We start from the raw sequence: 21,076 nt of genomic DNA, 5'->3' as shown, positions 1-21,076 counted from the left end.
CTCTGACTACATTATAAGATACACATGCATGTAGAGCGTGCAGTTGCAAACAGACGTTCACTCCTGCATGCTCTCTGACACACTCATCCACACAAGTCAAGACAGTTCCCACCTCTTTCCTCGTGCCTCCTCAAAAACCATGTACTTTTGCCTCACTGCCTACCCAGCAGCCTGCCTCGGCCTCTCTGAGACACCCCAAGTCAGCAGACAGCGGACATCTCTGCATGACTGACAAGCTATCCCAGTCTTGCAGGCCTCTTGGAGCGTGAAGGATAAGGTTGAAAGTCACCATTCATAGCTCTGGGCCATACAGTCCCCAAACAGAATGTTCCCTGATGCCTCACAGGTTCATTGTGGGGATGCAAGGGGCAGAGGTTCCTCCTTGCTGGAACCCGTTTTTCTGGACATCCCTTGCACTGCCCTGTGGTGTGGAGACAGAGCACACAATCACATTGACAGTGCGAGCAAGTGGGAAGAGGTGTGTGAGGTGGCCTTCCCTACTCACGGTAGTTTGTCCTCCTCCCTCTCTCAGCAAAGGAAGTCTCCTTCCTGTATGTGAATACAGCTGACCTGCACTCGGGGCCCAGCTTTGTGGAGTCTCTCTTTGAAGAATTTGGTAAGTTGCCCTCTAGCCATGAAACTTAGCCATGAACCATCCCTCTACACACACGCACACGCACACGCACACGCACATGCACATGTACACAAAGGTGTCTTGTGCTGCTCTTGGCTTTCACACTGAGCCACTGGGTCTCCGTGGGGTCCTGTGCCCTGGCAGCTCAGTAAGCTGCCTCAGTCTGTAGGTAAGGTCTCACCCCAAACTTGCAGAAGGGAATGTGCAAACCAGGTAGCAAAGGCCAGGGTGGTTACTTTACAGCCGCTGCCGCCCATCAGTCATGGCCGCTGAGCTTGGCTGAGAGGTCCAGCAACTCGGGAGAAAGTAGGAGCTGTGACGGGGGAGAGTGGCTGCCTGGGCCTGAGAGCAGCCATGCTGGTGTGTATGTGAGAGAGAGAGAGAGAGAGAGAGAGAGAGAGAGAGAGAGAGAGAGAGAGAGAGAGAGAGAGAGAGAGAGAGAGAGCGCAATCTGACCATCATAGAGAAGAAAGCACTAAAGAGAGAGGTATGGTCTAGGGAAATTTTTTGAGACTACAGTCCCTGTCCAACAGTCACGGCAGCCCTCCCCCACCTCCGTGTTACACCATCAAAGGCCTCTAAAGCACCTCACAGGCATAGTCTACTGTACTCTCTCCAGAAGCCAGGCAAGTGCAGCCAGCCTCCAGAAGATGCGCAGGGCACTCCATCAGCTGCTTGTTCAGATGATGGAGGAAGTCGGGCTGGTTTCACAGGCATGCCTCCTGGACCCCAAACCCAGCCATCTTTCCCCTCTGGCATGTTTGTCCTTGGTTTTCTCTGTAGACTGTGACCTGGGTGATCTTCGGGATATGTCAGATGATGGGGAACCCAGCAAAGGAGCCAGCCCTGAGCCAGCCAAAAGCCCATCTCTGAGAAGCGTGAGTCCTAGCCCCATCTAGCAAGGGTGACAGAAGCTCTTCCTGTAACCCCAGGAGCCACTGCTGCTATACAGGACCATCTTCTCCACGGTGATGGTTAAGGACACATATGATACCATGTGGACATATCACTGACCCAGGACATGCTTACAGTGGTTCATACAGAGTTGGAAGAAGGTAGTGAGCCTAGTCTGGGCCCTCTGGCCCAAAGGACTTCACCCAAGCCTTGGGTTATATATACAGGCGAGAGGGGAAGCCCTGGGCCAGGAAATGTGAGCTTCTGCCAACCCTGCTGCGCTGCTCAGAGGCTGTGAGCCAAACACCTTTCTTAGAGCCTGAGTTTTGTATACTTACAAAGTAAAGGATTAGTTCTGGTGGTCTCAATCCTGGGACTACAGTTAGGGACAAGCTTTGCTTGTCAACCACAGAACCTTATCATCATCACCTTGGTCACAGGTACGAGTTGCCAACATGCTATGTATGCCCTTCATGTGTGTACGGCAGCCAGATGTACGTGGCACACCTGCTATCCCACTTTACAGATAAGGCTCTGAGAGGGCAGGTGATACACCTAGTGACCCCCAGCTGGTAAAGGACAGCGCCGAGCTGAAAAGCTGAGGTTTCCCGACCCCAGGCTTCACGGCTCACTCAATTACATTCTTCGAGTTCACTTGTTCCGTTGCTGCTCATGGGGTGGCAGAGCCCACGCTGGTGTTGGAGAACTACAGGTGTGCACAGTCGAAAATAAATAAATAAATAAATAAATAAATAAATAAATAAATAAATAAATAAAGGTGCCACAGCCATTCTGGGCAACAGCAGAACTCTCTGGCGCTTGCAGAATTTACAGCAGCAGAAAAGCACAAATAGGCTCTCGGGTTGCCAGCTCCCGGCATGCAGGAAGGAGGGATGGGAACACTGCAGCTCAGGGCCAGCCTGGGCTACATAATGAGACCTCAAAACACAAAAACAGCTCAGATTCACATTCTGACTGCCTCTGGCCTCCTGTCCCACCAGCCTCCCTCCCTCCCTCATGTCCTCTTCCCTTCTGCTGTGTTCACAGCCACCTTGTGTCACAAACCCTATTTGTTCCACCGCAGGCAGCTGACGCGCCTCCACCCTTGCCCAACAAGCCTCCGCCTGAGGACTACTATGAAGAAGCCCTTCCCCTGGGGCCCGGCAAGTCCCCCGAGTACATCAGCTCTCACAGTAAGCTCCGGTCCCCTCATGGCTTACAGGATTCTCTCTCTGAGCAGCAGCAGGTCAAGAGCTACTGCCCCACCAGCTCCATCACCCTTTCCTGGGAGGGGCTATCCTGAGCTTCTAACCTTAGAACCAATGGTGTGGCTCAGGAGCCTGGTTTCTAGTCTCAGGTCTGTGTGTCTTCTGAGGATCTCGGTTTCTCCACTCTTAAAACAAAGAGGCACTAGATCCATTCATAAAAGGGCGTTGGGACCTAAGTGACAATCATTAGATTAGCCCCGCTTATGGCTTCATAGTTTGTCTCTGTTGTGCATACGAATGGGTCTTATTACCAAGATATAGGATGTGACCCATGGTCCAACCCAAGCTTCATGGTTCAGCCCCAGGGAGCCAGCCATTGCACACAGTGGTACAGGCAGAGGTAGTAGAGGCTTTATTTATGTATAGTTCAACCCTTTTTTAAAACTGTGAATATTTTGTACTTATTACAGTTTTCTTATAACATAGTGCTTATAAACAGCATATATGTAATTTGTACATAAATATATACAAAAAATATGTGTATGTATTTTTACTGATGGTACAAACTCTTAAATTAGCCTCAAAAGAAAGTCCTTGTTCTTCTGCTGACTTTCCCAGTGTACAGCATCCTTTGCATGAGGATCACATGGAAGCCCTTTAGCCAGCACATTACACAGGGAGACTGTGGGTTGGGATGTCCAAGCATGCTCAGCTGAGTCTGTAGATGGCAGTGTCGGTGGTCCATTTCCTGGCCACTCTGCAGCTCAGCAAAACGTTCTGTACCCACCGAACTGGAAATCAAGCAGATCTGCTGTGATCCAAAGCAAACTCGCATGGCACATGTAAATAGCACCATCATGAAAGAAAATTAAGCACAAAATACTTTGCAGACATGATTTCTTTTGTTTGTTTGTTTTTTTCTAACAGGGCGTGTGTGTGTGTGTGTGTGAGTGTGTGTGTGTGTATACATTCATGCCTTGATTTTAACAGTTTTCCTAGGACATGCAAGAACCTAGTAATAGGGTTGTTTTTCTATGGGGAATGAAGAGAAATCCAGGTGGGACACTGGGCAGATAGGTCAGGGTCAGAGCACTTGTATAAAGTAAATTAATAATAATAACAACAACAACAACAACAATAGGTTAGTGTGATATGTAATTTGAAAACATCTTATTGATGACATCCACTAGAATCCCAGCCACTAGGAATCTGAGGCAGGAGGATGGCTTCAGCCCAGAACCGCTTCTCAAGAGAAGATAGTGAGGCGGAAGGGGAAGAAGGGAGTAAATCTGTGAAGGGAACGTGTTTGCTCTTTACAATGGTATTTGCCCATGGGCAAAAGGTTTTTCGTTATGATAAAATAGAAGATGACTGCCACACTGGTTTAGAAAGGTGTCCAGCTGTGCATTTAGCATTACTCGGCTACCATTGCTATCTAGTCCCTAAGCATTTTCCCCATCCCCAAAAGAACCTGGACCAGGACACACAGTCCCTCCTCATTTACTGCTTCTGCATCCTGATACCCCAGCCTCTGCCAGTCATGTCTCAGCTTTCTGACAATATGGCTTTGTCTGTTTAGGACATTTCTTATAAGTGAAATCACCTGACACATGACCTTTCTAGCGTGGCTTCTTTCACATTTGCAAAGTCCGTCCATGTTGCAGTGTGGGGCAGAGTGGCTTCCTCTGTGCTCAACCCCCTTTGCTAAGGACATGATGGCACACGAATCTTATCTTTCCATTGCCTGATGACATTTAAACTGTTTATGCCTTTTGTCACACAGGTGAAGCAGGCAACTTCTCCTTTATGGTCCATTAAGGGCAAAGGAATAAGGAAGGAGCAAAGTACTTACTGGGCCCCAAGTCATATGTCAAGAGCCCTGGTGAGAAGAGGCTCCCTAGCCTTTCCAGAGAACTCACTTCCTTTGTACAGGGCAGAGAAACTCCCTCCTGAAAGGCAGGCCTCAGGAGAGACCACGGACACAGTCAGAGCCTACAACCAAGCCAGCCAGTCACAGTGTTCTTCCTCCTGCACACAGCATTCAGGCATGCCCCACTTCACGTACCGCTGACTCCTCCAGTCCACCTTTCAGGTCATGCTGCCAACACGTAGGCCTCAGAGAGGCAAAGGCAGACTCCGAGCCCCGCTTGAGGAGTGAGCTAGGCATTCTGTAGCTCGGGACTTCAGTACAGCTTTTCTCAGGAAACATGGACAGGTGGGACCTAACAGCCCAGAGTGGGGCTCTAAAGAGCGTCATAATGAGAGAGAGACCTAGCCTGCATGAATGAAGGTATCCTGCTCGGTCCTGATCCAGGTTCCGCCACTAGCAATCTCTATGGGGCCTGTCACTCTGTGTAAAATGGAACCAGAGCCTACCTTTAGCAGCAGGTACCCCAACTTTAGTACAGAGAGCAGAGTATGACTTGGGACATTCACAGACACTGAATGCCATTGGGAGATGATAGGGGACATCTTTGAGCTAGGTCTCCAGGGGTGCGGAGTACTCCTATGATGAAAATGTAAGAAGAAACAAAAGAGTAGCCTGGAGGTCCGACGGGGCTCAGCAAGGCACGTTGTGGTGACGGATATGTAGAGTCAAGTGGGAAGTCAGAGCATACGTAGGGTCCTACACCCAAGCTGAGGCTGCCCTGAGTCCCTACTCTCTATCCCTGGGGCTTTTCCAGCCCCACCCTTGGATTCTGCCCATATTTCTATAAGCTCAGCTCTCTGACAACCCCACAGATGGCTGCAGCCCAGCACAGTCGATTGTGGACGGCTACTACGAGGACGCAGACAGCAGCTACCCCACGACAAGGATGAATGGAGAGCCGAAGAACTCCTGTACGTACTGGGCAGCTGTTCACACAGCTGTCCTCCTGAAGAGACCCTCGGCATGCACACACCCACCAGCCCTTACCAGGCTGAGATCACTGAACAGGCCCCAGAGCTCTTGTTCTCTCAGTGGGTTGGGTGGGAAGACCACAAGTTCAGTTTCTTTATCTGTGCTGGGGATTTGCCGGCTCAAGAGGATGCTCGGGGGACAATGGCTGCAGACAGTGATGAGGTCAGAGCAACAACAGTTCACTGAGCAGTTATTGGTATAAGACACTTAGCCAAACATTATCCGTATGAAGTAGAATCTGGTGTTTATCGTGACCACGTATTGGTGAGGACAAGGAGTGACTTCTCAAAGACCGCAGCACACAGGCTAGTCCAAAGCAAAGCATTTGAGTAAAGCCTACAATCTATCCTTGTCATTCCTCTGCCTTCTATGGCTCAGGTCCAGAGCAGGCCGCCTGCCAGGATAAGAAGGGGCTTTCCTAGGAGTGGCACAGAGACTGAGGGTCCTTTCTCATAACGCCCACAGACAATGACTCTGACGCCATGAGTAGCTCCTACGAGTCCTATGATGAGGAGGAGGAGGAAGAGAAGGGGCGGCAGCCCAAGCACCAGTGGCCCTCAGAAGAGGCCTCCATGCACCTGGTTAGGGACTGCAGGATATGTGCCTTCCTGCTTCGGAAAAAGCGCTTCGGGCAGTGGGCCAAGCAGCTGACAGTCATCAAGGAGGAGCAGCTACTGGTGAGTGATTCACTGGAGGCCTGTGTGTGTCCCTTGCGTGTCTGAGGGTATAGCTGGTCTCTGCACAGAACCTTGGGGCATGATACATGATACATCAGAGCTCCAATGCACACGTGCACACGCGAAAACACACACACACACACACACACACACTTGAAAGCCAGATGGAGGCTTGCCTAGATTTTTTCCAGATTTTTTAAATTTCTTAAAACATCCATTGTTCTTTATTATGCAAGTTAGTGTACTTACTCATAAACTAGGTGAAAGTTAGGAATGTAACTCAGTATCCAAGTACTTGCCTAACATGCACCAGACCTGAAATTCAACCCCCAGTATCACAAAAACAAACAAACAAACAAACTCACTAGACTAAAAAAAGAAATGATTTGAAGAAAAAGATCTTTGCTTTTAACTCCAGCGTTTGGGTGGTGGAGGCAGGAGGATTTTCATGAATTCAAGGCCAGCCAGGGCTACACAGCAAGACCCTGGAGAGAGACAAAGCAAAGTAAATAAATGTCACTGACTAAGAGATAATCAAGATGGCTCAGCGGTTAAGACCATGGGCTGCTCTTGCAGAGGACCTGGGATAGATTCCCAGCACCCATGTGGTGGCTCACAGTGGTCTGTATCGCCAGTTCCAAAAGGATCTGAGGCCCTCTTCTGGTCTCCTGGGGCACTGCATAAACACCCATAAACATGAAACTAAAGTCAGACACACTCCCCGTTTCTGCTGTTGTTTTCACACATGTGTCTATGCCGCAATTCCTTCCTACACATACAAGTCTATAAGTCTCTAAAGGAAGCTTTTCTTTTAGTGTACCATTTCTAGTTATCGTTATCCCTAAAGAATTAGGGATAATTAATCCCAACACTCAGGAGGCAGAAACAGGCAGATCTCTGTGAGTTCCGGGACAGCCAGGCCTACACAGAGAGAAACCCTGAGCACTGAGAATTCCAAAGTAGGAAAGTGAACAAAACTGTGGGAAAAGATAATAGCTATTTCTCCTTAAAAATAAAAAGTGTTAATCTGTTTGCCGGCCATGATCAATACACATGGCTTTGGTACTTTTCAAACCCTGGGCAGTGAAGACTCACCACAGGCCAGGGCCAGCCTAAGGGTCACAATGGGGGTGTTTCCAGTATTTACACCTCCCTTTCTCTGCTCTGCCTGACTGCCTGCTGCTGCCAGGCCGTCCATCCCAGAGATAGAGAAGGAAGAAGGCAGCCAGTCTTGGCCCAACTCCAAAGGGAACGCCTTAGTACTTCTCAAGTATGGGTGGCTCTTACTAAGGTGTTTGTGAATGTTCTTTTTGTCTCACACGCAGGACAGTCCCCTCCTCTCCACTGATTCCTTGCTCTATAACACATACAGTCCTGAATTTTATCAAGTACCTGATTCTGCCTCTCTTGAGTTGTGCAACTTTTCTCTCCTCTCTCACTATGATGAATTATGTGGCTAATTTGACTGTTAAGCCACCCCTGTGTTCCTAGAATAAACCAGTGACGGCCCCTGTGTTTTATAAGCAGCTAGATTTTCTTTGCTAGTGTTTCATTTAGGATTTTCAGCTATGTTATCAAAGAAATTAGACTATGATTTTTATCTTTAAAGTTTTTTTCATTTATTTATTTATGGGGGGGACACCCACTGAGGCAGTGTGTGTAGCCTCCAGAGGACAGGTTGGTGGAGTTGGTTCTAAGCTTCCACCATGTGGGTTTCGGGGATCAAGCTCCAGTCGCCAGGCTTGGTAACGGGTGCCCTGACCCACTGGGCCACATTAACCTTTTTTGAAGCTTTTAGTAGCGTAGTCACAGGTTTCACTATGAAAGATGTATCTACGCGTGCATAGGCTTTGCTCACAGTCACCTTGGTCACCTTCTCATCCAACTTGAGATTATCCCCTCCACTTCCAAGTAGCACCTCCCACTGCTCTGTGTGTGTGTGTGTGTGTGTGTGTGTGTGTGTGTGTGTGTGTGTGTACCAATCCAGTGTGCTTACTTATTCAGGATTGCTTACAGGCGTGTAGACACCTTACCAGTGCAGACACTACTGAAGGAAATGTCCCTCCCTCCCCTGGCAACATTATCCCTTTCTAGATTCCATTTCCATCCCATCATAGAGCTCTTTGTGTAGCATTGTGGTCCAGATTAAGGCTGGCCTTATTATAAGAAAGCCTGCTGCTTCAAGGTCAGCTCTGCACACCTCCTGCAGCCCTTCGAGCTGACGCCCTCCCAAACCAGCCTATTTGTTCTCTGGTTCTTCAACCCACATGGTCTTCCTAGTATTGTGTTGTAGTCTGCCTTTTCCCCATGGCCAGCAGTGCTGGAAGATTCCCAAAGACCCTACCCCCTCCTCGGGCTTCTCGCTGTGAGATATGGCTCACAGTGGGACTGGGTGGGGCCTCTTCTCTGTATGGGAGGGTTTTCTGCAGAAGGTTCTGACCCCATCTCTCCCTGTGCAGTGTTACAAGAGCTCCAAGGACCGACAGCCACACCTGAGGCTGGCACTAGATGCCTGCACCGTCGTCTATGTGCCCAAGGACAGCAGACACAAGCGGCACGAACTGCGCTTCTCCCAGGGGGCCACAGAGGTGCTGGTGCTGGCTCTGCAGAGCAGGGAGCAGGCTGAGGAGTGGCTGAAGGTATGCACCACAGGACACACAGGAAGCTGCCATCCTGACCTCCCCGCCTTCCTTTCTCTCCCCAGGCCTGGGGTCCTAACCTTGGGAGAAAATGGATCCAGGTTCCATTAGCATGATTCATCAAATGGGTCTTGGGTGTGCACAGCAGACAGACCTCATGAGGGTGGTCTTTCAGCTTCCAGTTATTTAACTCCTATCTAGCAACCTACTGTTTGCCCAACCTACACTTCTGGAACAGTGAGCTTCATGCCTTTGAAAACTGGTTTTACCATTAGACCAGCTAGCCTTTTTAATATTTTTAAAGGGGGGGTAGGAGGAAGAGGGATGGATCCCTTTCTTGTTTTTAGATGGAAATGTACATTGTTGAAATGTCTACTGGACCCCAACGTCTTTATAGTGTCACAGACCCATGAGGCGATGTATTAATCACTTTGTGCCATGCAATGTGCCAAAGGCCTTGTGTTGTTACTAACATTCCCAGGTGAGTAAACGGGGGCACAGGGGACTTAATGTGACTGCCAAGGATCCCAGACAGCATCAGGTGACTGAGGCCAGGATTTGACACTAAGTAGATCTGCTCCAAAGTGGGCATGGCGGCACCGTGATGGCAAGGGACTTTGGTGGTGCACGGATCTGAGTTCAAGTTCTAGAACTAAACAACATTTGCTGGCTGTGAGACCTTCTGCAAATGGCGTTGTCCCTCCCCTCCCCCCCCTCCTCCCCACCCCTGTCCTTCCCAGCAGACCTTCTAACCCTCTTCTTAACTCCACTGGACAACCTGGTCTCCCCTCCTACCTTCCTGTTAGAACAATGAAACCAGGCCCCTCCTGCTAGCCCCTCTTCTCCCTTCCTCCCTTGATAACCAGCTCTCCCAGGAATGTTTGGTTTTCTCATCCCTACCTTCGTGTCCTGGAAGGAAGGAAGGAAGGAAGGAAGGAAGGAAGGAAGGAAGGAAGGAAGGAAGAGAGCTTGCCTTCTGGGAGCCTCAAGCCTCAGGCTCCATGAGTTGGAAGCTGGAGCCTGAGGCCTAGGGTTCAGAGGAATCTGCCTGCTAGTCTAGCCCAAGGCAGTCACATAGCCTACTTTGGTCTGGCTCCGCAGCCTCCGACCAGGGCCTTGACCTCCCTGAGTCACATCATCTCTCCTATAACTGGGGGATCACAGACTGCTGTGGGGATAAATGCTGCTGTCTCGTTGAGCATCAGATGGTGCCCTCTTTGTTGTTGCTGCTGTTTTATTTTGAGACAGGGTTTCTCTGTGTAGCCCTGGCTGTCCTGGAACTCACTCAATAAACCAGGTCGGCCATGAACTCAGAGGCCCACCTGCCTCTGCCTCCAGAGCGCTGAAATTGAACCACGACCACTTTAGATGCTGACTTCAGATTGTGTCACCTGCATGCATTTTCCTACGACCTTTAGTAAGGGAATCAGTTTCCATGTCACTGAAAGCAAGGTGACGACTCTAGCCACCTGGAGGCTGTGACAAAAGTCCTAGTTCTCCCAGAAGCAGGCCCTGCACCATTGTGAGTCTTCAAGATTCACACCACTCTTCTCCAACAGCAGAAAGCAGTGTCCTTGAGGACATAGAAAGCCCTTTCAGACAGACTCAGACATGCCCATGGTTATGCAGATGCCTAATTCAGCCCTACTCTGCCTCCTGGTGGCCTTAATCCTCTTCACAACAGTCTTGATCCCACAAACACCAGCAGCCAGGCTTCTGTCCCCGGAGCTGCGCACCTGTTCCCAGCTCTGTGTCTTCCTCACAGGTTATCCGAGAGGTCAGCCGGCCCATCGGAGGAGCGGAGGGCTTGGAGGTCCCTAGGTCCCCAGTCATCCTGTGCAAACTGGATCAGGACAAGGTACGTCTGTCCTCTGGGTAAGGTAGTGGACACTAAGCCACAGACTCACAGGCATGTGGTTGAACACACACACACCATCCCTACCATAAACAGCTAACGGAGGAAAGCTTTGCTGTGGGCCAGCCCACAGTCAGCCCACCGGATGTGTGCTACAGACCTTAGGCGATGCTGAGCATCAGAGTGCTATTGCAAAACTAGGACTAGGTGGGAAATGTGTAGGCAGGCAGTGCAGCTCCTCATAAAAGACCGGAAGCAGACAGGGAGGCAGGAAGGGACCGGGTGTATCTTCTCTCAGGACGTGCCCTCCAGAGACACCTGGCCTAACGAGTTCGGCCGCCTCCCTCCGTTTCACATGGTTTAGCCACAAGTGAATGCACTGAAGGAAGAGCCCTTAGGATCCCTAGTCCTTTTTCAGAAGCCCCACTTCTGAAATGCTTGTGTTGCAGACAGATTTCCAAAGGAGAAAGCTGTAACACCAAGTCCAGTAGTAAACGAGGAACAAACCAGGGTTTAAGCCCACAGGCTCTTCAGGACTCTGCTTATGGCAACAGAGCACTTTAAACAACACTTGGCAAATCCTAGAGAGGCTCCACCCATACCAGGCTCCATGCAGGAACCAGTATGACCCTTGGCCCCACAACACCTACAGCCCAAGTCAGGCAGACAGTGTGTGTGTGTGTGTGTGTGTGTGTGTGTGTGTGTGTGTGTATGCATGTCAGTGTGTGTGTGTGTGTGCATGTATGTCAGTGTGTGTGTGTGTATGTCAGTGTGTATGTGTGTGAACATGTGTGTGCATGTATGTCTGTGTGTGTGTGCACATGTGTGTGCATGTATGTGTGTGCACATGTGTGCATGTATGTCAGTGTGTGCATGTATGTCAGTGTGTGCGCACATGTGTGTGCATGTATGTTAATGTGTGTGTATGTGTGCGTGCACGTGTGTGTGCATGTGTGTGTGTGTTCCTTCACCCTCTCACTCAAGGCAGGATTATGATGGACTCCTAATGATCTTCGGGGTCTTATGACTCCTTTGTAAACACCCTCTAGCTCATTCTTTTTCCTCTGTGCCATCACCTCGGTCCGTCCCTTTCTGAAGCTTAATCCTGATCACTCAGGACTGCCTGGTGGCTCTTCAGCATCTAAGGTTGTCCCCTCTCATCCATCCCTTCAGTGCTACTGGATTATATCCACATCCCACTTACATGCTTGCCCAGCTCCCTGTCACGTGCCGGACACGGTGCGCCTTCCAGACCTTGCTGTCAATGCATTATGATTAATGGCCCTACTCCCCCAGTTGAGTGTAACCTGAAGACAGTGCCTAGGTCGGTGCCATCTTCCTGGTCAGATACATGATAGGTGCTGCTTGGAGAATTGGAGGAAGACTGGGAGGATAAGAGAGTCCTTCTGAGAGTCCCCCTGATATGAGGCTGGCTGTGTCCTTCTCCAGAGATTGTCCCAAGAGAAACAGAACTCGGACTCCGACAGCCTGGGCATGAATGACAGTGGTTCCACTCTTGGCCGCCGTGAAGCCTCTGAACATGGTAGGAGCTTCCATGAGTTTCCCCTAGTCCCTGCTGGAGAATGTCAAAGGTGGGGGGACTTTGCTACAGGTCCACAGTGGCAGAGCAGATCCTGGGGACCAGAGTAAGGTCTCTGGGCCTTTTGTATCTAGTAATTACAGGCAGGTTGCAAGGGCTTCTGGGAAGGCCAGAGATGGGCAGAAGTGGGTCCATGGCCTCCTTCCCTATCCCGTGTCTCACTCCTGTGCCACCAGGCAAAGGGAAGAAGAACAGCCTGGCTGAGCTTAAGGGCTCCATGAGCAGGGCCGCCGGCCGCAAGATCACGCGCATCATCAGTTTCTCCAAGAAGAAGGTGCTGTCTGAGGACCTGCAGACATTCTCCAGTGAGGACGAGGTTCCGTGCTGTGGTAAGTACTGACTCTGAGAAGAAGGGCAGTGCAGATTCTTGAACCTGGGCTCCTGGGACTAATTCCAGGGAACTCCTCGTGTCCTGGTCCTTGCCCCCTTCCTCTGGATAGCTAGGCTCCCCTCAATCAACATCCATGGTATGCATCCTTCGCTCCCATGGGGGAAAGGATCACCTAGGAAGGAAAAAACAACGGACTATGGTATCTGATTCCTGGGTACCACACCACTGTCCACCCTAGGCCTCCATTTCCCCAGCTAATATGAGATAGGAGTAAATTCACGACATTTAATGTGCAAGGCCTTTTCTGCACTAGGTAGTACAAATCTAATTCCAGAACCAGTGAACTGGAAGCAAGAGGGTCAGGAGTTCAAAGTCATAGGTCATCTGTGTCTACATAGTAGGTTTGAGGCCAAAGGCTTGCCTGGAGCACATGGGACCCTATCTCAAAAACAAACAATAACAACAAAGAAGCGATCGGTGTATTGGAAGCAAATGGATATGCAGCTTATATCCTGGCCCTTTTAAGCTAGAGAAAAAAGTTACTTAAAAATCAAGACTGCTACTTTTATGGAGCTGGAAGAACTTTAACTCGGTGTGGGGAAACTCTTCGTAGATGCTGGAGTTGCTTGCTTGGAGGGTCAAGCTTCTTGAATGGCAAAGGTTTCTGGTTTATAGACATGTACATATATGCATAACTATGTAGATTACAGCCTAGTCTGGCAAGGAAATTGGGATTAAAAATATTAAGTACTTTAAAAGATAAATGCATGTTAGTAGAAAGTGTCTGGTAGAGAAAGGGTTATTTGGTTCATACAAGTGCTGTGGTTCATGTACTGTGACCCAGTAAGGTAGTCACCTGTTTTAAAGCATATGAGGGTTCGTCTAGTGGCAGAGCACTTGCCTAATCCCAGGTTCCATCCCAGCATAGCAAAAAAATAAAAATAAAATAAAATAAAATCATCTATTCTGGATATGCAGAAGTACTCTATTAGTGTAAAATCTATGGTTATAAAGAAATAGTTCATGATCATTGAATCATAGCATGGTAAAGAAAAAAATACATACATGCTCAAAGGAGAGTGTAACTCCATCTGTGGTCCACCGTCTGCTCCGGTTTAATAATCCTGTGGCAGGATGGTGGTGTTTCTACATCCTGCCACTAGGTGTCAGCATCGCCCAACATTTTCCATCTTTCAGTACCATTTATTTTGGGGGAATGAAGGAGATAGTTGTAGCTTTTGTTCTAGTGTAGGCCATTTCCATTCCATCACACTTGGTGTGGTCCTGAGGCTGAATGGTGTTTACAACATACACTAGGCTGCTGAGACACAAGGATGAGGGTTCCCAAGGTGCCAGGCCTTCCTGCCAGCTAGATCACAAGGTTTGCTTAGAGATCACACCACTCGGAGCCTTTGCCAAAGGAGCTATAAAGAGGTCATCACACTGTCTCCTGTCCCAGGCTACCTGAACATGCTGGTAAACCAAGGCTGGAAGGAACGGTGGTGTCGCCTCAGGTGCAACACTCTCTATTTCCACAAGGACCGCACAGACCTGCACACCCACGTGAATGCCATTGCCCTCAGGGGTTGTGAGGTAGCCCCAGGCTTTGGACCCAGGCACCCCTTCGCCTTCAGGATCCTGCGCAATCGACAGGAGGTGGCCATCCTGGAGGTGAGAGAAGGGGGTCCAGGTAGCCCGGGGTAGTGGTCTTATTGCTACTCTACTCCAGGAACTTGGGGGAAAGAACCCAGGGGGCTTGTGGGATAGCACCGGGGACACCTTGTATGCTGCAGTTCCAGATAAACAAAGAATCCTGTTATCCCAATGAAAGTATCCCAGGCAGTCTGGAGATGTGCCTAGACTGAAAGGTTATATGTTGTTTGTCTGAAGTTCAAACCCAACATAGCACTCTGTGTGTTTGGTATCCTAATTCTGGCAGCCCCAACTCTAGAGCCCAAGGTTTGCTTATTTGCCCTGACTTTAAAGTTCCAGATCTAACAGGCACCTCCCATGGTCCAGCTGAGATCTGACTCCAGCGTTTTAGCTTAACCTTCCCACTAGGAGTCATCGACTTCAGAAAAAAAGCACTGTCCTTCAGGGTGCCTGTCCCTCGCACTGAGCAACTCCAGGCTCTGTGAAGGGTTTTCCCACGCTGAGTTAAAATCCTTCCAGCTCTGTGCCGGCAGGGCTGCAGCCATGCTTCTGTATATATTTATCGTTCCTACCCCATGTCCAGCACACGCTGCAAGCTCAGCTAGTGCATCTTAAACAATGGATGGGTGGCACTTGCTCACTGGCCTTCCTACCCTATGGCACTGCAGGTACTCTCGGATTGTTCAGAGGACACGGATAACCCTCCAAATGACAGCCCTTTGGATATTTAGAATTCAAAATGTTGACCCAGGAGGCAAGCTCTTATGCCTTCCTCCCTGGATTAGACAAGAGGCCAGAGCAGCCACGTGATCTTCATGGCTCCCCAAATGCCGGGAGCCTCTCCCTCTGCCCCTCGGAGTATCACTGTCAAGAACTGTGATCTCTGCACTGTACTTTTGAGTCTCTCATTTCCCTTGCCTTACACAAGAGTTTTCTGGGGTTCCTCCTTGTTAATTTTTTAAATCAAGTTTGCCACTAGTAGCTGTGTTAGTTAGGGTTTTATTGCTGTGAAGAGACACCATGACCACCACAGCTCTTATAAAGAAGAATATTTCACTGGGGCTGCCTTACAGGTTCAGAGGTTTGTTCCATTATCATGGTGGAAGGCATGGCAGCATCCAGGCAGACACAGTGCTGGAGAAGGAGCTAAGAGTGCTGTAACTTGATCCATGGGCAGCAGGAGACTACTGCCACACTGGGTGTTACTTGAGCATATAAGACCTCAGAGCCAACAGTGACACACTTCCTCCAACAAGGCCACACCTCCTAATAGTGCCACTTTATAGGGCCAAGTATTCAAACACTTGAGTCTATGGGGGCCATACCTATTCAAACTACTACACTAAAAAATAAAATAAAATTTTTTTATCAAAAAGCTAAATTGACTTTATGATAATGCTTTTTAAAAAAGATTTAGTTAGTTATTTAGTTAATGTATATGAGTATATTATAGCTGTCTTCAGATGCACCAGAAGAGGGCATCTGATCCCGTAACAGATGGTTGCTGGGATTCGAACTCAGAACCTCTGGAGGAGGAACAGTCAGCGCTCTTAACCGCTGAGTCATCTCTCCAGCCCATGATAATGTTTCTTAAATGAGAATTAAGTATGTGTTTAACTCACCAACAGTTTATTTTGGGAAATTTGCCTGTAAATGGTACTATAATGGTTTGTTAAATTCAGTCTAAGAAAAAAAATATGGAGGCTGAAGAAATAGCTCAGCAGTTGAAAGCACTTGCTGCTTTGGCAGAGAGCCCTGTTCTGATTCCCAGCACCCACGAAGTGGCTCGTAACCATCTGTAGCTCCAGTTACGGGGGATCTGGTGCCCTCTCCTGCTTCTACAGACACCAGACATGAATGTGCATGCATGCAGGCAAAACAATCAGTCATACACATAACATAAAAACAATTTTTAAACAATATGTTTCCTGGCTGGAGATGTGGCTCAATAGTAGAGGCCAGGTCTTGTATACACAAGGCCCTGGGTTTGATTCCCCAACATGAAAGAAGAGGGAAGGAAGAAGTTTTGAGAACACTTACATGCTGCTTTTATATCAAAAATGGTTGGATCTAAAAACGCAGAGGTCAAGGGTAGAGGTATGACGTCATACAGAAGTAATCAGAGATCCCCCATTTATGGGTTTCTCCGATGTGAGCAAGCAGTCAGAAGGCTTCACGGTGGGACAGTGAACCCCACTGTGCCTTCTCTCCCCAGGCAAGCTGCTCAGAGGACATGGGCCGCTGGCTCGGGCTGCTGCTGGTAGAGATGGGCTCCAAAGTCACCCCGGAGGCGCTGCACTATGACTACGTCGATGTGGAGACCTTAACCAGCATCGTCAGTGCTGGACGCAATTCCTTCCTGTAAGGGTGGCTCCGTGGCCTGCTCCTGCTAGGGTATTCTGCCTCAGCTCCATTTCCAAGGCTCCGCATGCAGCCTTGAGCACAGGGACGGAAGGAGAGGGGCAGGCACGGGAAGTCTGATTCCCTGGGAAGAATGGCATGTTGCTTGCCATTCTGGAGCTTATCTTCCAGCTTACAGAGGATGCTGGGAATGAGCCACCTGTGGTCAAACTTGTGGTACTCACACATGCTTATGTGGTCCTCACAAGCACAGGACCTTTTTTTCGGTCGACATTAAAAACTGCTGCCAGTATCACTTGAGAGAAGTCAGGAAGGCAGTGTAAGCCACAAACTGTTACCAGGATCATTGAACTTTTCATGTTCTAGGTATGCACAGTCCTGCCAGGATCAGTGGCCTGAGCCCCGCATCTACGATGAGGTTCCTTATGAAAAGGTGCAGGTACGGGCCACAGCTCAGTAGCATGGCAAAGGCCGCTTTTCATTTTCTTCTTTCCCCTTCACGGCCCACTTCATCCTTTGCTTCAGAGAAACTGCCTTCACTAAACTGCCTGCTCTCAACAGCATGCCCTGTGCCTTCTCCTGGGAAAGAACTAGAAGGCAGGCATAGTGCAACCAGTGGGTGGGCGGCATCTAGAGGTCAAGGAACAAAGCTGCTGAGAACACAGCCTGTGAGTCAGGACCCTGGACTAGAAGATACTCTGCATTCGCCCCTCCACGATCCCCCTTTTCTAGAAACACTCCCAGCATGCCCTTTTGTTCCTAAGGCCTTCCTTGGATGCAACTTGAAGGTTTTGCTTAGTTGGAGAGAAGCTAGTTGGTGTGTGGCTTTAGCACTTCAGATACAAAAGCTGGAGCAGGGGCGACCTCAGCCTTTCTTCGCAGCCCCGGCTTTCCACTCTCTGCCTCCATCCTTCTGAGGAGTCTTTTGAGAACAAAATAAAATGATCTGTGTTGAAAAGAAGGCAATTAGCAGAACTCCCAGACAGGGAACGTTCTGTTCAGAGAGAGAGAGAGAGAGAGAGAGAGAGAGAGAGAGAGAGAGAGAGAGAGAGCAGAGCTGTTTGGAATCGATGTTAGATGACTGTAATGTACCACACCAGGCTCCCAGCATGTTGGCTGGACTTGGAGCATGAGAAATACTCTTAAAGCACAAATATGCAGCCAGTTTGATATGTTGTATCTCCTGTCATTGGCTCCTCTTATCCATGGCATGGCTTTCCTCCTCCTCTTCTTCCTCCTCCTTCTCTTCCTCCTCTTCCTCCTCCTCCTCTTCCTCCTCCTCCTTCTCTTCCTTCTCCCCCTTCTCTTCTGAGGGAAGACTGTGCATTAGCAATTCAGAAAATAGGAGCATGCTTTTAAATGAAATGAGGACAAAATGCCTATAATAATGGTCACCCACAGTTTCCTGAGCCCTCTAATTTGTCCTCTCAGTCCAAAGAAAGGTATGAGGTTTGAATGATGCTCCTAGTGAAGGTGGCCTGTAAACTAAAGTGTTGCACAAATCTGTATGTCTAAGGCCAAGCCCTCAGAGGCGCTGCTTGCCTCAGTGGGTTGAACCCTGTGCACACTTAACGTTCTTCCTCTGTGTTCCTTGCCCAGGATGAGGAGGCCCAGCGCCCGGCTGGAGCTCAGGTGAAGCGCCACGCCTCCTCCTGCAGTGAGAAGTCCCATCATGTGGATCCACAGGTCAAAGTCAAGCGCCATGCCTCCAGTAAGTTCTGGGTTTTTCCTGATGAAGGGGATAGCATCAAGTATTTACAGGGGTCTCAAGGCCAGATTTCCCCAGGAGTGAGGGATCAAGATGATCAAGTAGTGCTGTGAGTGCACCAGGATGCTCTACCCTAAGGAAAGTAATGGGACTGGGCGGTGTGGGAGCACTTGGCGGGTGTGGTAACACCTAAGCTCCCAGTCCTCAGCACAGCAACAGAAACAAAGTAACATAAGCAGGGTGGTAGAGGGCAGGGGGTGGGGAGATTGCAGAGGTAGAGCACTTAGGTCCCAAATGCGGAGATAGACCCTGTGTGGCTTCCCCAGGACACACCTTGCAGCATTTGAATAATTTGCAGATTATTCAAAAGGCCAGAAATTAAACTTCACATAAATTGGGTGGAGGGTTTTGTATTTTTGAGATAGGGTATCCGTGGATAGCCCTAGCTGTCCTGGAACAAAGAGAGATTGCCTGCCTCTGCCTCCCTGGATGCTGGGATTAAAGTCGTGTGCAAGCACCACCCAGTGTGTGAATTCTTAATATTAGCTGATAATTTAAATGTTTTTTAGAATACGTTAGTATTATCTGTATAACAGTTGAGCGTTTAAATCTGTATATGCATATACAGATATATGTAAATATGTGTGTGTGGAGGGAGAGAGGGAGAAGGAGAACGCTCATCTCTAAGCCTGTCTTTTCTAGAAGACCAGAGTTTTGGTCTCTGACCTAGGGTAGTATACAAAGTACCAATCCCTCTGCTGTCCCTGGGCAGGTATGCCACCTGTCCACAGCTCACTTCTGTGCTCTCCAGACCTCACAGAGCTGTCATAGAGCAAGTCACATTCCTACAAAACAGTGTGTTTCTTTCCCCTGCACAGGGACTTTTCAGTCTTTGCTTTTTGAAGATTTCTTTAAGAAACAAAACAACACATTCCTGTCCCCTCACTCCATTGATTGGTATAAATCATTGCTCTTGGGACTCAGGAGATCGGCTTCTATTCCTCACTTGGCTGAGACAATTGCTTTGAGCAAGTCCTTTCTCCTGTCTGGTTTGCTCAGAATGAGGGATGCATACTGTTATTGAGAAGCTTCTCAGATAGGCACTGGAAATACAGGGCTTTATAAAAGCCTGTATTATAAGAGGAAATGGAAAACCTTGTGTAATTGGCATGCCACGGTCCCCAGGAGGCTGAGACAAGAGAATCACTACAAGTTCCAGGCTAGCCCGAGGGATGCAGTGCGCATGTACCACACACGTAACAGCCCGCTCTCGGGGCATGCTGATGAGATACTGGAGGGCACACCAATCAGGTAGCAACACGAGTCTCCTGGGCATATTTAAGCAGTGCACTTTGCTTCCTCGGGGTCCCCTGCTCAAGAGTACTGTACAGTAAAGGTTGTTCTCAGAAGAATCCTGTTGCCGTGCGTCATTCTTGCTGGCGAGACGTTAGGCGCGCGACACAGACCTGAGGACCTCTTGCTTTCCTGTAGGTGCCAATCAATACAAGTACGGCAAGAACAGGGCGGAGGAAGATGCCCGAAGGTACCTGGTAGAAAAAGAGAGGCTGGAGAAAGAGAAGGAAACGATTCGGACGGAACTGATGGCCTTGCGACAGGAGAAGAAAGAGCTGAAGGAAGCCATTCGGAACAACCCAGGTACCTGCCAAGGTGTTGTCTGGAATGCACAACCTGGGTTGTTCAGCCTGAGCACTTCCCCTGGCAGAGTAAGGGGAGGCCTCTTACACAGATCTCCTGGTTTCCCAGCCAGGAGGGGTCCCCCCAAGCCCCATTGCCTTCATTCACCCTGTGTAAAGAAAGCCTGGCAGTTTAGCGACTGTTTCAGATAGAGGGTGGGACCATCCCTGTATGGTGGAGCTGAGACAGATGCTTGCCCAGCATCTTGCAAACACCACTATTTTGGGCCCTGCATTCATTCACTCTGAGGTAAGACAGTGGCCCAGCTCTTGGTTTGGTGAGCAGTGATATTTCCCAGGATCTCTGAAATCCAGAGACCTCAATAGGCCTTGCCTGTTCTGCGTGTCTCTAACCCCATTTCCCAACTGTTTCTTTGAATTCTTTACCTCTAGTTGCAGTTCACCACTGGGTTTCTCCCATGTGTTCTGGGGTACAGGAAGTCCTCCCTTATAGAATATGCATGGCCCTTACGGAGCATAGAATCTATGGACTCTTCCCTAAGGGCAAAACACACATCAGAATGGTAGAGGGAGATTCAGGGGGCCAACCTTAGAGCCCACCCATAGATGGGCTTAAGATGAGGACTTCTGGTGTAGAGAATGAACACACGGAGCCAGGCATGGTGGAACATGCCTTTATCCTGGCGCTCCGGTGGCGGAGGCACGCATATCTCCATGAGTTGGAGGCTAGCAAGTTCCAGGACAGCAAAAGTTGTGTAGTGAGACCCTGTATCCAGAGAGAGAGAATGAACACACAGGAGGATGGCAAGGGAAAGCCATTTGATTTCAGTATGAGGAATTTGGGGGGTTAGGGATGTAGCTCAGTGGTAGAACAGTTTTCTAGCTTATGCAAGGCCCTGGATTCAATCTCCCATACCAATAAACAAACAGACTCAACCCCCAATATAAATAAATTAATA

At 49.1% G+C, this 21,076-nt stretch overlaps 1 protein-coding gene across 1 annotated transcript in view; it reads left to right on the top strand.

The window, feature by feature from the left end:
* AFAP1L1 (actin filament associated protein 1 like 1) overlaps positions 1–21,076 on the top strand; it is a 56,110-nt gene that overhangs the window by 28,345 nt on the left and 6,689 nt on the right. The window contains exons 3-16 of the mRNA XM_080919694.1: positions 533–616; positions 1,418–1,512; positions 2,613–2,721; positions 5,479–5,577; positions 6,104–6,315; positions 8,775–8,954; positions 10,720–10,812; positions 12,259–12,352; positions 12,586–12,738; positions 14,200–14,411; positions 16,609–16,754; positions 17,121–17,193; positions 18,354–18,465; positions 19,954–20,118. Coding sequence (XP_080775820.1) covers positions 533–616; positions 1,418–1,512; positions 2,613–2,721; positions 5,479–5,577; positions 6,104–6,315; positions 8,775–8,954; positions 10,720–10,812; positions 12,259–12,352; positions 12,586–12,738; positions 14,200–14,411; positions 16,609–16,754; positions 17,121–17,193; positions 18,354–18,465; positions 19,954–20,118 — 1,827 coding nt within the window. The remainder of the gene's footprint in view (positions 1–532; positions 617–1,417; positions 1,513–2,612; positions 2,722–5,478; positions 5,578–6,103; positions 6,316–8,774; positions 8,955–10,719; positions 10,813–12,258; positions 12,353–12,585; positions 12,739–14,199; positions 14,412–16,608; positions 16,755–17,120; positions 17,194–18,353; positions 18,466–19,953; positions 20,119–21,076) is intronic.

This window comes from Micromys minutus, assembly GCF_963924665.1.
Source record: "Micromys minutus genome assembly, chromosome: 8".
In the NCBI taxonomy this organism is placed as follows: domain Eukaryota; kingdom Metazoa; phylum Chordata; class Mammalia; order Rodentia; family Muridae; genus Micromys; species Micromys minutus.
The sequence above is the reverse complement of the archived record's forward strand: the minus strand, read 5'-3'. Positions and strand labels throughout refer to the sequence as shown.